This window comes from Onychostoma macrolepis, chromosome 15 (genome assembly GCF_012432095.1).
Source record: "Onychostoma macrolepis isolate SWU-2019 chromosome 15, ASM1243209v1, whole genome shotgun sequence".
In the NCBI taxonomy this organism is placed as follows: Eukaryota; Metazoa; Chordata; class Actinopteri; order Cypriniformes; family Cyprinidae; genus Onychostoma; species Onychostoma macrolepis.
This window is the reverse complement of record NC_081169.1, coordinates 29175245-29193788: the sequence shown is the minus strand read 5'-3', so window position 1 is coordinate 29193788 and position 18544 is coordinate 29175245. Positions and strand designations below refer to the sequence as shown.

Genomic DNA, 18544 nt, shown 5'->3' with positions numbered 1-18544 from the left:
ATAAAATTAAACATTTAGAATTATATAGTACTACGAGTCGTTTCTGATTTCATTCTGGGTAAACAAACATACCAGGCTTCTCATCTTCTTCAACATCATCATCATCACTGGCCAGAGCCCGTCGTTTAGGCCCTTCATCCTCATCACTTCCTGCTTCCTGTTTCGGTCTCTCGTCCTCATCCTCACTGTCTGAATTCATCACAGCTTTCCATTTTCCATCCTCCTTCCTCCCTCCCTCCTCTTCCTCCTCTTCTGCATCAGAGTCTCTCAGAGTTTTCTGTTTGGGTTTGTCCTCGTCCGAATCGCTGGCCGCGTCTGATTTAGGGCTGCGTCTCTTCTCTGTTTCCTCCTGCTCGGAGTCGCTGGCTGGATGCGGTTTCTCCTCCTCCTCCTCTATGTCGGAGGTGCTCGCTCTTCGCTTCACAGGAGAGCTGCCCTCCTCATCCTCATCGCTGTCTGCGGGCCGCGGCGGCTCGGGCTCCGAATCGCTCCCGTCTCCTCCTCCACGAGCCTCGTGATCCGACCCGCTGTCTGCGTTCTCAGACCTCCTGTCGTGAGCGGCGTCCTCGTTATCACTGCCGTCATCCTGCGCGAGCACAACAATCACAAAACAACGTTTAAACCAGGGGTCTCCAACCTTATTTCATTCGGGAGCTACTTTTTAAAAATGAATCGGCTGAGAGCTACCAATGTCATACAGTACTTAAATCTCTTAATCAATGCATCAACAAAAACCTGTTATACACGGCGTTGTTAAAATGTGCTGGAAATATTAAAAAAGCACTGATACACACACACTGAAATCATTTTACCAAGTTTTATGAGAAAAGCCAACAAATAAAGTTAACAGCACTATGCACTTTTTGTTTGCATACACAGTGAAATAAAACATTAAAAAATGATAGCCGGATTTTAAACTAATAAAAAAGTCATAACATGTACTACATGTTCAAATAAAGTCAACCATTTTTATTTAAATAAAATTATAACATATCAGTCTTTATATCTTTTTTTTTTTTTTTAAATAAAAGGATGAGTCAGAATGATAAATTACATTTTATCAGCTCATTTTCCGTCGACCGGTTCAGATTTACAACAAAAATTTGCTCTGATTTTCTCATTGGTCTGAACAAAAATGTCTGAATCTGAATCTTGTAAATCCACAGCTGGACAGCAGGTGGCGCTTATGAGCAGCAGAACAGAGCTGTTTCCACGGTAACCTCAGTAAACAAAGCTGACAAACGCGGCTTTATTACGCACTACACGGAAAGCAATCCTTGCATTCACACAAATAACTCAATCATATATTCTTTCATATAATTACCCTCAGCAGTCATGTTTTCACACAAAACGAAACTACTCTGCATGAGACTCTTAATAACTCTGAATAAAGCGGAGCAGTATTTACTGTGAGTTTTTCAAATCGTGATAATCAAGTCCAGCACTAAACCCAAACCATCAGACTGACCTCAGACTGTCGTGACTCGGGTCTGGCATCCTCCTGCTCGTCCTGAACTGGAGTAGCGCTGCCATCATCTGAACAAATACACATCCAGAGTCTTGGTACTTTGATGCATTATATGGTAATTCATGTTTATCATCCTCCTACACCGTGGTATTTACATTTAAATAGCACAATTATTCAGCGTGAATTACCAAAAACATAGTATTACCATTGTACTTGTCCAAAAAACATGAAAATACCATGGTACTTTGATGAATTATATGATGATAATGCATGTGTACTATAGTCAGACACCATGCTATGCCAACATACTTCAAAGAATACCATGTTGTTACTGTAGTAAATGCACAAATACGTGGTGCTACCATGGTACTTATTCTCACCACAAGAAAATACCATGGTAATTTGATTAATTATGGTAATAAGTGTTGGGCTAGCTGAAAAATGCCATATATTACTCATTACTAGTTACTCTTTTCAAAAGTAATATTATTACGTCACTTGTTACTTTTTGGCAACAGTACTTAGTTACATTTTCTTTCAAGACCCACATCTTCCCCATAAAATTCTTTCCATGTGCTTGTTGTGAAAATTATGAAAATAAATCAATCTTTAAATCAATAGGGGTTGAGGCATCGAAAGTAACTAGCTGTTTTGTGGATAGTAACTTTAATATTATTACTGAAATCTTATTAGTAATTAGTTACACTACTAGTGGTAACGCATTATTTTAAGGTGTCCTTGTTACACGTTGCATATGCTTATTATAATAACAATAAAATATGCATAATTACATGCAAGTAGTCATAAGCCAAACCCTAACCACAGAGTAAGTACATGTTGTTAATTAATATTACACAGTACTTAAATATATAATTACACTGTAACAAGGACATCTTAAAATAAAGTGTAACCCAAAAAGTAATATTACGAGTGTAACTAGTTACAGCCAACGTACTTGAAATAATACCGTGGTATTAGCGTGGTAAGAGCCCGAAAACGTGATATTAGCATGATAGCGTTGCGTAAGAGTCTGGAATAAGAACAGTGTGTTGTGGTTGTTGTAAAAGGTTACCTGAGCGGATCTCCTCGTCTCCATCCATCTGGACTGAGGACAGAACCGCACTGCTTCAGTTTCTCTCGAACACACACACACACACACACACACACACACACAAACACACAAACCAATAACAACAATAAACCCAGAACAGACGCTGAGCTGATGTCGGAACCCGGCGGGGATCTTCTATCTGTCCGGGTTTGTCAGCGCTTACATGAGCTCTTATTAGTTAAACTGCTGATATATTATTACTGATTGTCAGTAACTGTCCCTGTTTTTCTTTCTTCCTCTAAAATGGTGTCGCCGCTCTGGGACGCATGCGTGCGGACGCGCCGACGCTTTAATATTACGTCAGTAAAAACGTCGTAATTTGAAGGGGCGGAGCTTCGCAAACTGACGGCGGGCACGTACTCTAGTCTAGTCAAATAATGAATCAAGATCACAATTAAATCAACAAGAAATCATATTTGTATTAATATGCGTATGTGTGCATATGTATATATATATGACGTGTTCATTTGCAAATACAGATTTTTTACAATTTTCACAAATCATGTTTTTTTCATTGTGCTTTACAATTAATCTCAATCAAACTGCAGTTGAGTTATTTTGATTAGGTTTAAAAAAAAAAAAAAATACAGCTAACTAAGACAATAAAATACAATAATAACATAACATAAAAAACATGATTTTTGAAAATTTAAAAAAATGGAGTGATCTGTTTTTGCAAACAAACTCTTCATATATATATATATATATATATATATATATATATATTCATTCTATGTAAAGAAACACGAACGCGCTGCATCTTAATACATTCACTATAAATCATTTTAAAATAATGTAAATAATCATATTATTTTAATTTGAATAATATTACTTAACTTAAATAAGTAATTAATAATTTCAATAAAATAACAGTCATTCTTAAACCATTTTAGGAATTTGGCAACATATTAAAAATTAGAAAAAAAAAATTAGACTCCTGATTATTGATTTTCAGATGCTTGTCGTTTCTATTAAATAAATTACATAAATATATTAACAAATACAAACAAATTTTTATTTTATTAAATGTTTTTTATTTTGGGTAAAAATATTTTATAGATAAGTGACAATATAATAGCATTTAAAAAATATTTTTATTATGGATGTAAAAATGTACATGGACTTGATTTTTTTCTTCTAATAAAAAAAAGCAGTGAAAACTATGAATCTTTGTTATTAATGTTATTAAGCGTCTGCTAAATGAATAAATGTAAATGTAATATTTTCTATTGTGTCTCTATCAAAATTATGAAAACATGAAACTGAAAATGAGAAGACAGCAAAGAAATGTTTTCGGTTGTGTATTTAAAAACAAACCAACACTGGACTCATTTCATAGTTAAATAGCTTTTAATTCATTAGTTAGAATAAGACACAAACTTTTAAGACATAAACAATGATATTAATATATTGTGTATCACATGATATCAATTGCTATAACCGTTTTATTCAGTGTGCATTTAAAGTCAACACGAAACTGCATTCCCAATCCATTTTACTTTCTTAATCAGACACATACTCAATAAAACAAGATATTAAACAAGTTAAAATCTATGAAATGGTTTGATTTTATCCATAAGGAATGTGTGGATAATGAAAAGTGTCTCTATATTATAGAAAGTTGAAAAATAAGGATTAGTGAGCCAAAATAAAAGATGTTAATACATTTTGACAATGCACAGTAAGACCAGAAACATGCATTAAGAAAGTAAACAGGGTCAGTTTTGATTTCATGTTGACTTGAATATCCTAAATATTCACCGTAAGTGTGAATTTCCTTCAAAGTTCAGAGTAGAAGCGTGCTTTACTGCAGCACGATATAAAAACGGGTCAAAAGCCTTTAGTAAAACCAACAGCACAGCCTAAAATCAGGAGAAGAACAGTCAGTGTGGATGAAATGAGTTGGACTGGATCGCCTCACACACACACACACACACACACACACACACTCATTAAACACGCTTTAATACGGAGCGTCAGTCACGTTAACCGTCACACACTCAGCGATTCAGAGCAGATGTTTAGTTTTTAACTAGTTGCAACATTAAGATTTCCCACTTTAGTTTTTTCCCCTTGTCCCATAGTGCAGCAGCGTGACCTCTGACCTCACTTGACCTCACTTGACCTCTGACCTTCCGGTCCCTCTCTAGTTTTTCTCCTCTTCGTCGCGCTCTTCATCCTCAGAGCCGCGGAGGAACTGACGGCGAGAGAGTTTCTCCGGGTCGTGTGACGCCATGTTACTGAAATCACGGAAGATATCCTGGAATGTTTCATCGTCTCCTGAAGAAAAGCGTAGTTAAAGTTTCACTATAAACTAAACTTTTGATTGTGGTTTATGAGATGTTTCTGCTTAATACTTGATTATGAGAAAATAAGGAAAGTTCAATTGTGAAGGCTGTAAACGAATGATGTGAAAATGTGAAAGTTTTTGTTGTTTTTAAACAATAGCAGATACTGTTCTGATAAACATAACTTAATTTATTATTATTATTTTATTCATTTATTTTTACACATTCAAATGTAATTGTGTGTGTATATATATATATATAAATAAATGATTTTAATTAAACTATTTTCTAGTTAAAACAATGTAATTGTTTTCATTTAAAATTTTGTAAATATGATAGTATTGTATAATAAAAATTATTTTAATTAAATGTAAAATTATTTTAACTAAAATAATAAAATAGTTTTATATAGTTAATTTATCTATTTTTAATATAATTATTTAATATAATTATGCTGCCACCATTATATATATATATATATATATAAAACAATTCTTATTTTTATTCCATTATTACTATTATTTTAACTTCATTATACAGTATACGTTGGTATGGGAAAGTTGTAATGGTTCTGTATTTTCTGTTATTATTATTATTATTATTATTATTATTATTAATAATAATATTATTTGATTTTACTTATCTCTGTATGCATTTATGTAACTAAAATATTTGCAATTAAAATAATGTCAGTTTTAATTTAGAATTATGTAATTACAATAATATTTTCTATTATAAACTGTTAATATTTATTAATATTAATACAGTTTTAATATTAATTGTAATATTTTAAATTATAAAATGAATAAATGTAAAATTATTTTAAATAATCTATCAAGATTTTTAAATAAAATTATTTCAGAATTACAACGCTTTCACCATATAAATCCATATGTAATTATTGTTTTTTCATTCCATTATTATCTTTTTTTAAATTAATGTTGGTGTGAGAAAGCTGTAATGGTTCTGTATTTTGTTTTGTTACTTTGGATCTTATAACAAAATTTTATAGAATAATAAAAAAAAAAAACAATAACATCTTACCAACAGATCCGAAGAATCCCTCTGAATCCCTCATTTCCTCATTCATTCGAGCCATTCTCAACCTGAAACACACACACACTACATTAATTATGATTTCTAGCACACACACACACACACACTCACACACACTCTGATCACTCACAAAGTGACAATGTCAGCGTGGGCGGTTTCAATGGCGATACTGAGTGGATCGTTTCCCTTTTCGTCAGCTGCATACTGATTGGCTCCTCTCTTGAGCAGCAGACACACCTGCCTGAAGCGACCAATCACAGAACAGCATCACATTAAAGATCACATCCAATGAAAACGGACTCATTTACTTGCTTAATAAATGTTTGTGAGCTCTGATAATCCAGGCGGTGATGTACCCCGTGTGTCCGTAGGTGGCGGCGGCGTGCAGAGCTCCCTGTCCGTGCTGATCTCTGTGATTCACATTCGCGCCGTTCTGCAACAAAAACTCGCACGCCAACAGTGAGCCCTGCCAGAGAAACACACACACGCAACGTCACTGAAGACGCTAAACACACACACAAACACATTAAACAGCACTCGGACGCTCGGCTGTCACTCACCCCGACGGCTGAACCAATCAGAGCTGTCCGTCCCTCCCACTCAGGGTTACTCCAGTTCACTTCCGCCCCCTTGGCCAGCGCCGTCGCCATGGCAACAAGATCACCACCTAGCGACGCCTGATACAGTCTCTCACCGGCCCGTAGCTTTACTGTTTCTATGGCAAAAATTAATTCAAATAATTATTATTATAAAAATATTTTTAAATGAAATTTTATTTTTAATGTTTAATGTAATTAAATGTAATAATATTAAAATATTATACTTCATATTAACATTTTTTAGAATTAACTTATTACATTATTTTAATTAATCATTAAAATAATCAGCCTGAGGCCGCCTCCCATGACCCAAGTACAGAAGATAAGCGGTTTGGAGAACGAATGGTTGGAATTAAAACAATAATATTATTTTATTACAATTATTTTAAATTAAAATTGTAATTGTAATTATAATTATAAATATATATATATATATATATATATATATATATATATATATATATATAGTATTATTTTAATGATAAAATAGTATTTTAATGAATTAAACGAATTTTATTATATAATTGTATATTTACATTTACTTTGTCATTTAGCAGACGCTTTTATCCAAAGCGACTTACAAATAACAGAAGTATGTTAATTATATTAATGTATTTTTAAATGATATTTTATTTATTTAATTAATAATTACAATATTTGTATTATTTAGTTAAAATAATTTAAAAATTAAAATTTTATTTTAATTATTAAAAAATAGTAACTGAAATAATTTAAAATTATTTTAAATAATTGCAGTATTTTAATAGTAAAAGATTATTTAAATTAAAATAATTATATCATTTATTTAAAGCAATTATATTATCCAACTACATATTTTTTTATTTTAAACATTACTTTAATAAAACACTTTTTAATTATACAAAAATAATTAATTAAAATAATTATAAATTAAAAATATTTATTTATTGAAAGCATATGAGATGTTTTACATTTAAAAGAATATTAAAAGCTATTTATTAAAGATAAACAACACAAACACACTCACCAGCATCAGGACCATCAGGATCACGTGCCACGAATCTTTTCTCCACATACTTAAACCGGATCCACTGTTCTTTATCCTGCCTGAGAGAGACAGTGACAACAATCATTTACACATTCAGAGCGCTTTATATATAACAACATACCTGTGAGAAACAGACACTTCCTGTTTCGTACCGTGGACTGTCTGCGCTGGGCTTCTGCAGTCCATCTGCTGGGTTACGCTCATAAACGCCATTAATGACTTCATTACCCAGAACACACAGCAGCTGTGGGGGCGGAGTTATAGACGCAGATCAACCAATGGCATTAGTTGCTGTAACTAGGTTTTGGAGTGATGCTTTATATCAGAGATTTTGATAAAAGAGTTCAAATGGTGTTTATAAAAATGAAATCAGGCCGTTCAGATCAAATAACAAACCTTTAACTGTTCTGGCTCCCAGGAATCAAGAGTGAGCGATCGAACCTTGGACAGATGAACACCGAGACTCCTGTCAACACAAACCAACAACCTCACATTTAAACAAATAAACCCATTCAATATCACAGAGTTCATGAGTAATGCTACTAATAAAACCACAAATTATCTCTGTTTACAGACTTTCTAAGTTGTGAATGCTGTGTCCTGTTGATACATATATAAAAATATTCATTTTATATTGAATATCATATCGTTACACAATAAAATGAAAAACCGTGAAAGTATATGAAATTGGAAAATAAACTTCCCAGTACCACCGAGATATCATTATCATTTTGAAATGTGTTTTTATTAAACTTGTTATAGACATAATATACACATAGCATTTACTTGAAATATTAATATAATAATAAAAAAAAATAAAAAAATTAATGGTTAAGTAACCATACAGAATGGAACAAGCAATGACAAACTAAATATTTAAAAATTAATAAATAAATTTTTATATTTTCATTTCAATTTAAAGTTTTAATATTTTTGTTAGTGTTTATTATTTTTATTTTTTAAGTATAAATTTATATTTCCCATTTTCATTTTAATTATTTTATGTTTTAGTAATTTAGTTGTATGTTTTTGCCATTTTACTTATTTATGTTTTTATTAAATATGTCTATACAGTTTTTATTCATTTTGGTTTCAGTTTTATTATTTTAGTACATCAAGTTAAACTGAATGAAAATTAGAAATGTTTTCCTGGCAACTATCTGAAATAAAATAAAATAAATATTATTTCATTTATTGCTTATTTTATTTCAAGTAACAAAAACTGTTTTTATGGTTTTAGTTAACTATAATAACCCTTCTATGCCATTTTTAGTATAAATAGTGAAAAAGTGCACTTTAAATGCCTGAATGATGCACTTAATTAACCGAAAAAACAACACTTCATGCACTCACTCAACTCAACTGTCACTCAACTAAAGAGCATCTAGAATCTGATGTTGGATGACAAAATAACCTAATATAACACACACACACTAGATGGTGGAGTAATGCATGATTTAAACCCAGCAGATGCTCAGACATCACCTGTGGATCCCCGAGCACTCGATGCACATGGTGATGCCGAGGTTAATGCTGGCCCAGCGAGGCTCCGCCTCCCCGCAGTCACAGCAGCGCCGGTTACCGTTGCCACGGAGAGCCACGCCCAGAGCGCGGGAGTGAGGGGGCGGGTCTGGAACAGGCGTGGGGGCGGAGTTCTCCTTCACCTAAACACACACAATATGCAAATAACACACCCTTTCCATTCTGTTTGTGAAACTGGATTTGAACAAATTTAAAACAAAAAAATTGCTACAAAAAGACAAAAAACAAATAATTGTATAGAAAAAAAATTATATATATATATATATTTATTTATTTATTTTTACATTACATTTAATCATTTAGCAGACACTTTTATCCAAAGCGACTCACAAATAAGGACAATGGAAGCAATCAAAATCAACAAAAGAGCAATGATATGCAAGTGCTATAAGTCTCAGTTAGCTTAACGCAGTACACATAGCAAGGTTTTTTTTTTATTATTATTATATAATGAATAAAAAGAAAACAAATACATAGAATACAAAAAGATTAGAGAAGCTAGGGTTAGTTATATATATATATATATATATATATATAAAACAAGTATATGTGTGTTGTACCTGAGTGTTTTGTTCTGTTACTTGATCGCGGTACGCCAAGTCTATACAGCCCTGAACAGCATTAATCCACGCCAACTTCAGCTCCTCCGAATCAGCCTGTAACACACAACACCTGCGCACACAAACACATGATTACTAACACACACACCTGACAGCCTTTTAATGAAAACCAAATCTGTGTCTGTATAAACAGCCATCATTCAACTAGAAGACTGGACTTCAAAATAACGCTTTAGCTACGAATCAGTTCATCACATTTTAACACACATTTGACAGATTTTACAGCCACACTGATGTGTGTGTGTGTGTGTGTTTCATCGTCTTACTTCTGCACCGACAGCAGATCAAAACAGAAACGGCGGTCGATCACATCCAGAGATTTCACCGCACACAGACGCAGATCATCGAAAAGAACCACCGGCGGCTCCTGAAACACACACACACACACACAAACACTTGCATTTGTAGTTTATGGTGACTATAGGTTTTTATACTGTATTTTCTATTGCCCTACACCTAAACCTACCCTTTACAGGAAACTACTGGCAATTTTTGAATTTCATAGAACTGTTTAGTATGTTTTTTAACCCTTTTGGTTTCGGGGACACAGGAAGTGTCTTCATAAACCATGTTTACGTTGTAGTACCCATGTTATTATACACATTTGTGTCCTCATAAACCATATATACCAGGACACACACACACACACACACAATGTGAACGAAAACAAGTCACATGAAGACCCAGTTCTAGACTGACGTGGATGGTTTACCTTGTGTGATTTTGAGTAGATTAACCGATTATTTTCAGCGGAAAACCAGCACCTGAGAGATGGAAACAAATATTCTCAGATTATGTACCTGTACGAAACATGCATACAGGCATGCATTTTTTCATTTTCTTATTTACTTGATGAGCTACAATAATTAAAACTGAAATATAAAATGAAATAAAAAAAACTAATCAAAATGATACAAACACAATTATTAAAAACAAAGACGAAATTAAAGACAAATTATTTCAACATTAAATAAAAATCACAAATTCAAAATATTAATAAAAATCTCAATGATAGTATCTGAACACTGGCTCTCTGACCTCTTCCATGTCTTGTTCTTCCTGCGCGAGCGTTTGAACAGGTAACCCTGAATCGTTCCTCCGTCAGACGGGTTACAGACAATAACCGCTTCTCCAGACGCGTCCTACCAAACACACAATCGTTATCAAACGCACACGATCAAAATATCAACTTCCTACCAAAACTCACTATGATTAAACAGATGGAAGTTTGACAATTTAAAAAAATAATCATGTTGACATACATGCATTTGAAGAGTAAGTTATAAACGCTATTCATTTAGGATCATTAATTTACTTTTATATTTTTGTTAATATTTTGAATTGGATTTTTATATTTTCTGTTTTCACTTTAAATTTAGTCATTTTGTTGTGGGGGGTTTTATATTAAATTTAACATTTACATTTTTATGTAGTTATTTTAGTACTTAAGTACTTGAGAAATGTAAATAAAAAAGTTACAATTTAGATTTAAATAAGTTAAATAAGTAAAAATAAATAAATAAATAAAAATAATAATAATAGTAATAAAACAATAAATAATATATATATATATATATATATATATATATATATATATATATATATATATATATATACCCCTTTTTTCCTAGTTAACTATAATAACCATTGTTATAAATAAGTATTGTACTGCTGCAAGCATAAGAACTGCAAAAGTTTTTTTCTTTTTTTCTATTACAAATATCTAAATCAATTAAAAATATTCCTAAACCAAGATACTTGATAATTACTTGAGAAGCTGATTCAAGACATTAAGTCTTGTATACTGATAAATTGTTCAAATTGAAGTTTATGCTTAAAACAAAACAAAACAAAAATATGTCAGTGTGGCCAGAAAAATAATCTTGTTTTCCCTTTGAATCAAGTTTATTTTTCTTGCCCCACAGAAAGATTTTTTTTTCTTGTCTTAAGCATAAATGCACTTCATTGCTTCTCAAGCAAATGCATCTTGATTTATTCATCTTTTTTTATTTATTGATTTATTTATCATAAATAAGAATTATTTATTCAATAATAAATCATGTTTAGCAGTATGTGGTGTTCATAATTTAGTGAAGTTCTCGTTCCAGAGAGCATTTCACTGAAGTAAGATGATGTTATTAATGTTTTAGTCTGTTTTTCTGGAAGAGAAAGACTGCAAATCCTGCTAAAATCTACTTATATAAAATCATAAAAATGACCTCAAAACTACAGACTTGGACTGAACTGCACATTTGTTTTTGCTGTGCTCATCAGTATTTAATATCATCTCACTCTCTGCTGGACGAGCAGGTGCGTGTTCTCCAGGTCTTTCCTCTTGGCAGCGCAGTCAGACGACAGCTGAGAGAGCTGCGCACAGATATTACTCATACTTAACTCCAACATCCATCAAACACTGTGTGTGGATGTAAAGGGTTTATTTTGTGTATATATGAATATCTGATGTGTTTATGTGTGACCTGTGAGGCCATCGTCTTCATAGTCGGTTCTAGATCTCTCAGCAGATCGAATCCCTGATGGAAAAACGTGTACTGAGCGTGAAAATACGAGAAGACCTGAGGGAAAAAAAGAGGATTTTAGTCAATATACAAGATGTTATTGTATTTACAAACCCAGTTTTCTGATTGACAGCTCACCGAATTCAGAATATCCAACTTCTGCTGGGCCTTGAAATTATTCAACTGCAAGAAAAGAAGAAAACAATAAATTTCTCTCTGGTGAAAGTGGTTCTGGTTAAAACTTCTCTGGGTGAATTTCACCCTAATAAAATAATGAAATGAATAAAATAGAAATAGCAAATAAATAATAATACTAATAAAAAATATATATATATATATATAATTTTTTTTTTCTTTATTATTATTATTATTATTATTATTTTTTTTGCTCTAGGGAAATTTCTCTGGGTGAATTTCTCCCTAATAAAATGTTTTAAATAAATACTAAATATTTTATTTCTCCCTACAAAAACAAATAAAATAGAATGAATTAATTTTATTTTTATTTTGTTCTGGAGAAATTTCTCTGGGTCATTTTCACCAGATTTCCCAGATAGTTTCAAATAATAAAATACATAAATAAACAAACATTTAAAAAATAAAATATATACATACAAAATATTCCTTCTTTTTTTGTTCTGGGGAAATTTCTCCAGATAAATATCCCCCAGTAAAATAATAAAATGTATAACTAAATAAAAAATTAATTAATTAAAAATGAGATATATATATATATATATATATATATATATATATATATATAATGAATTTAAAAAATAAAAACTAAATATTTTAAATATATAATTTTATTTTGTTCTAGGATAAATTCCTTTGGCTTATTTCTCTCCAATAAATGAATAAATACATTAATAAAATAATAATTTAAAAAAACCTGCAACATAAATATTGGGGGAAAAAACATTAACTTTAAAAAAATATTTTTATTTTGCAGTGAAATGTGATGTTCATGATTCATAATGACATTATCAGAGTAACATCAAGATTTACAAGAAAAATTAGAGCTGATTGTATGAGGTGCTATTTGAGTGATGTGTAACATGAGTTCAGTATGTCAGTTCAGAGTAAACAGGATCTGAGTCAAAACAAACAACAAGCAGCAGCCAATCAGCTTCATTCCTGCAGGTGCTGACGTTATGATAAAACTGATGTACTGATAAAACTTCACTCTTCTGCCAAGAGGAAAACACACCTACTGACCCTCATTCCTCAGCATTCACAACTCAAAGCCCCCTCTACAGTCACCCAGAACATTTTGATGCAAAAATGACATGACAGCCTGTTTAGTTCTACAGGTCAGAAAATTATCTTAAAAACGAAATTAAAATGGTTTTGAAGACTAAAATTATATGGGACAGAGTTATTATGGTTAACTATTATTAAAACTAAAACCATAAAAAAAAAAAAAACATTTTTGTTACTTGAAAAATTCAATTCATTTTTCATTTAGTTTAACCTGATATGCTAAAATAACTAAAACTGAAAAAAAAAAAGAAAAGAAAAATCAATAAAACCATAGTTTAAAAAATCAAATAAAAATGGCAAACCCACAAAGCTAAATTACTAACATTTTTACTCAAATTAAAATAAAAATGGAAAATATACAAATAAAAACTCATTTATTATTATTATTATTATTATTATAAAACCATAAACTTGTTTTTTTCATCTAGTTGCCAAGGCAACATTAACATTTCTCATTTTTTGTTTATTTTAAGATGATGTACTAAAATAACAAAAACTATATAGACATATTTATTTAAAAAACTGATAGCAATAGCAAAAACAACCAAATTACTAAAACATGATAAATAAATAAATTGAAATCAGAAAATATGAAAACAAAAAATAATTTACGATTATTTTATTATTATAAATCTTACATTTATTTATCTTGTTGCAAGGCAACATTTCTAATTTTTAGTTTAAGTTGATGTGCTAAAATATCTCAAACTTAAATAAAAATGAATACAAACTATATAGGCATATTTAATAAAATAGAAAAAATAAAATGCTAAAAAAAAAAAATGTAACTAAAATTAAAATTAAAACAGAAAACAGAAAAATAAAACAATTCAAAATTATAAAAACTATGATAGTCTCTCAATGATACTAAAATAACACTCATGTGGACTTTAGGGAAAAACCAAATGGTATGAAAATGTAGAATATGGTTAATGAAATACCTGCAGGCAGTAGTCCAGGGCGAAGTGTTGGTAGCACTTGCGGGTGGCGAGCAGCAGGTGAGTCGCTCGCTCAGCGTCAACAGGTTTGTGTCGACCGACCTGAGCGTTTTTCACAACGGCGGCATCGAGATCGTCTCCGATCCGGACGAACTCACGGCGAGTGTCGCGAATCTGCGGCAGAAACCTGTGACAGAACAAACCGTTACACTTTAATGCAGTAAAAGTGTGTGTGTGTGTGTGTGTGTGTGACGTACTGTGAAAGCAGGTTTGTGAGCTGCTGGGTAATGGCTCTCTGAGTCTGATCAAACAGCATCTGCAAGAAAACACATCATTTTTAAATGCACAAATGTGACCCTGGAGCACAAAACCAGTCTTAAGTCGCTGGGGTATATTTGTAGCAATAGCCAAAAATACATTGTGTGGGTCAAAATTATAGATTTTTCTTTTATGCCAAAAATCATTAGGATATTAAGATCACGATTCATAAAGATATTTTGTAAATATATAAAAACTTCATTTTTGATTAGTAATATGCATTGCTAAGAACTTCATTTGGACAACTTTAAAGGCGATTCTCTCAATATTTTGATTTTTTTGCACCCTCAGATTACAGATATTGTCCGATCCTAACAACCCATACATCAATGGAAAGCTTATTTATTCATCTTTTAGATGATGCATAAATCTCAATGTCAAAAAATTGACCCTGAATTGGTTTTGTGGTCCAGGGTCACAAATACATTTTTTGGCATTGCACAGGTATATAGAGAACGATGCATTTAGCACAAACTCACCGTCTGAAACTGGATCATTTCCTGCAGGCCCTGGTTGAACTGACGCAGGCAGTTCTACAGAAACACACACACAATCAGAGGTCAGCATGAGCGGTCTGATCAGAGAGCTCGACCCTTCAGACATCAGTGCTCACCAGAATAACGCCGTCGCTCTTATGATACGCTGTAAACTCCGCCAGGCCGGAGAGGAAGAGCTGATTGCAGGAGGTGTAGTTCTGACCCGCCTCCACCATCTGACCGCACAGCTTCATCACCTGCAGACAGACAGAGAGCAGACGAAGAGTGTGCTGTGCATAAGAGCTAAGATCATGAGAAAATCATTTTACTTTGAACTTTCGACACGAGATGAACATCAACACATTATTATCTGTGGAAATGGTCATGAAAAAAAATATAATACACAAAATAAAATATAAAATGGCAAATCAAGTCTAGCAATATAAACTTAAAATATAATATAATAATAAAATAAATAAATAATAATAAGGGTTGGGGTGGGTTCTAAATTTACACAGTTGCTTTTTGTTTTTTACTACTGCTCCCAGAAGAAAATTTTATAAAAAGTTGTTAACAAAAATAATATAAAAATAATAATAATAATATATAATAATTATAAAAATCTAAAGAAAAAAACTAAAATATAATGTAATATAAGTATATATATATATATATATATATATATATATATATATATATATATATATATATATATAAAGTAAAAATTATATAAAACATGACTATATTATCATATGTATATATAGCGGTAAAATAAGTATTGAACACGCCAGCATTTTTCTCATTAAATATATTTCTAAAGGTGCTGTTGACATGAAATTTTCACCAGATGTCGGTAACAACCAAAGTAATCCACACATACAAAGAAAACAATACAAATAAGTTCAGAAATTAAGTTATGTGTAATATAATGGAATGACACGGAGAAAAAGTATTGAACTACTGAAATTGATTTAATACTTTCGTACAAAAGCCTTTGTTGGTAATGACAGCTTCAGGACGCCTCCTGTAGGAGAAACTAGTCGCATGCATTGCTCAGGTGTGATTTTGGCCCATTCTTCCACACAGTCTTCAGATCTTGAAGGTTCTGTGGCCTCTTCTATGAGCTCTGATCTTTAGTTCTTATTTTCTATTGGATTGAAGTCAGGTGATTAGCTGGCCATTCTAGCTGCTTAACTTTCTTTCTCTGAAACCAGTCGAGAGTTTGCTTGGCTGTGTTTGGGATCATTGTCTCGCTGAAACGTCCACCCTCATTTCATCATCATCACCCTGGTAGATGGCAGCAGATTTTTATCAAGAATATATATTTTCCATTCATCCTTCCTTCAACTATATGAATTTTGCCAGTGCTGCACCATGATGTTTTGGGGTGATGTGCAGCGCCATTTGACCTCCACATATGGTGTGTATTATGGCATCCAAAGAGTACAATTTTTTGCCTCATCTGACCAGACTATATTCTCCCAGTATTTCACAGGTTTCTCTAAATGTTGTGAAGCAAACTTTAAACGAGCTTCAGAGTATAGAAATCCTTCTGTAACTAATGGCATCAGTATGTTTTGCAACAATAACGTTGCGAAGGTCTTGAGAAAGCACTTTGCTTTTATCCATCGTGAAATATATCTTGTGTGACACCTTTTTATAGGCCATCAGTTGGGACTGAAGCAACTAATATTAATTTCCACTGACGAGGGGCGTCTGGTGTCTTGGCTTTCCATGCATTTTTGCACGTCTCTTTCTTCACATGTTCCATACTTCTTCCCTGTGTCATTCCACTTTATTACACATAACTTCATTTCTGAACTTTTTTGTTTTGCTTTCTTTGTATGTATGGATTACTTGAAATTTTCACCAGATGTCGGTAACAATCCATGTCAACAACATCTTTAGAAATATATTTACTGAGAAAAATGGTGACGTGTTCAATACTTATTTTACCCCGCTGTATATATTAATATAAATGTAAAAATATACACACTACAATTTAATATAAAGCATCACCATAATAAAATACAAACTAAAATATAATATAAAACATGACTATAATTAAATCTAAAATAAATAAGTAAAATATAATACAAAACAAAATAATAAAACATAAGTATAAAGTAAAATATACCATAAAACATGACTATAATAGAATATAAAAATATCAACTAAAATATAATAACATGACTATAATAAGTCTAAAAATATAAACTAAAATTTAAAAGAAAAATATTTAAATAAATCACTGTTTTGGCACAAAAATCTTCGCTGGCATTATCAGTGGACCTCATTGGAAAAAAATAAGTGCTCCAAAAATGTATGATTATGAAATGTTTAATACGCAGACATCTTACTTTCTCCACGCGGCTCTCCAGTTCTGCAACATTACTCTCACATTTATCCAGAGACTGCCTGCAAACACACACACACACACATTAATCTGATATCAGATACACCATCCAGCCCAAGAGCATGATGGGTAGTTTGTTTATTTTTTTATAAATAAACATTTTATGTTCAAATTAATATTTATAAGCAACTGCTCGACATTTCAGTTTTTCTTCATTTTGCATTATTTAGATTGGTTTCTTCTTTTGCAGCAGCACAACACTTGCAGCGTGAAAAATGAATTATTAATTAAACACGTATACAGTGTAGTAATTTAATTTAAAATGTTGTTTAGAGTTTAGCATCAAGGGTCAACTACCCATCACGACACATTTCCTAAACTCATTTTATTAGCATTGGGTCTGCTATATGCACATCTGAGGAATCATTCAGCGCGTTATGAATGTGATATTATTATACAATGTGTTATGAATGTGATATTAATACTTGAACGCAGGAGAGTCTCTGATGCACTCCTCAAAGTCCAGGAAAGTGTCCATGTTTCGCTCTGTCCTTATGAACTCAGTGTTTGTAACTATAGTTTGACGCACTATAAGACATTATCCAGACACGACTGATTCCCGGAGGAGGCCTGAAGCAGAAACACACCGAGCGCCGAGAGCATCACTGTCTCCGGTGCAGACCGTCATCCGTGAACCGTTACTATCTCACACTCACTGACAGGACTGACAGCAAACCTGTGCTGCATCACACGCTGCAGATACTGGACATGGACCACACTAACGCACACGATTCATTAAATCATATCATTCAAGTTGTCTGCGATGTTTGAGTCTGTCTCGAGCTGTGTTGACAGCTGCGGAGGTGTTTGTTCATCTTGACGCGCTTTTCCGGTGCCGGAAGTCAAGCGCGCTCAGGATGTCCGGTCCGGCATTTTCAAAATAAAAGCATGAACTATAACGTAAAA

General features: G+C 32.3%; 2 protein-coding genes across 4 annotated transcripts in view; both read right to left on the bottom strand.

Moving 5' to 3' along the window:
• LOC131520566 (protein IWS1 homolog) overlaps window positions 1-2866 on the bottom strand; it is a 16440-nt gene extending 13574 nt beyond the window's left edge. The window contains exons 1-3 of one of the 3 annotated variants that reach the window (XM_058744899.1): window positions 2541-2866; window positions 1469-1536; window positions 73-586 (exon numbers count right to left, since the gene is read on the bottom strand). In XM_058744899.1, the coding sequence (XP_058600882.1) occupies window positions 73-586; window positions 1469-1536; window positions 2541-2568 (610 nt within the window). In that variant the 5' untranslated portion in view covers window positions 2569-2866. The remainder of the gene's footprint in view (window positions 1-72; window positions 587-1468; window positions 1537-2540) is intronic. The other 2 variants (XM_058744898.1, XM_058744900.1) reach the window with 2 other exon arrangements.
• Window positions 2867-3910: 1044 nt separating this feature from the next.
• Window positions 3911-18490, bottom strand: zgc:162872 (BAR_ACAPs and ArfGap_ACAP domain-containing protein). The gene is made up of 22 exons (XM_058745439.1): window positions 18064-18490; window positions 17583-17640; window positions 15360-15479; window positions 15226-15279; window positions 14686-14744; window positions 14432-14615; window positions 12366-12410; window positions 12189-12284; window positions 12004-12078; window positions 10750-10853; window positions 10424-10475; window positions 9978-10078; window positions 9652-9763; window positions 9035-9213; window positions 7946-8015; window positions 7702-7793; window positions 7529-7608; window positions 6484-6638; window positions 6280-6389; window positions 6054-6164; window positions 5912-5973; window positions 3911-4859 (listed from the first exon to the last, which is right to left on the bottom strand). Exons 1-22 carry the CDS (start codon window positions 18114-18116, stop codon window positions 4726-4728), a joined length of 2106 nt encoding a protein of 701 aa, XP_058601422.1. The 5' UTR covers window positions 18117-18490; the 3' UTR covers window positions 3911-4725.
• Window positions 18491-18544: the final 54 nt, after the last annotated feature.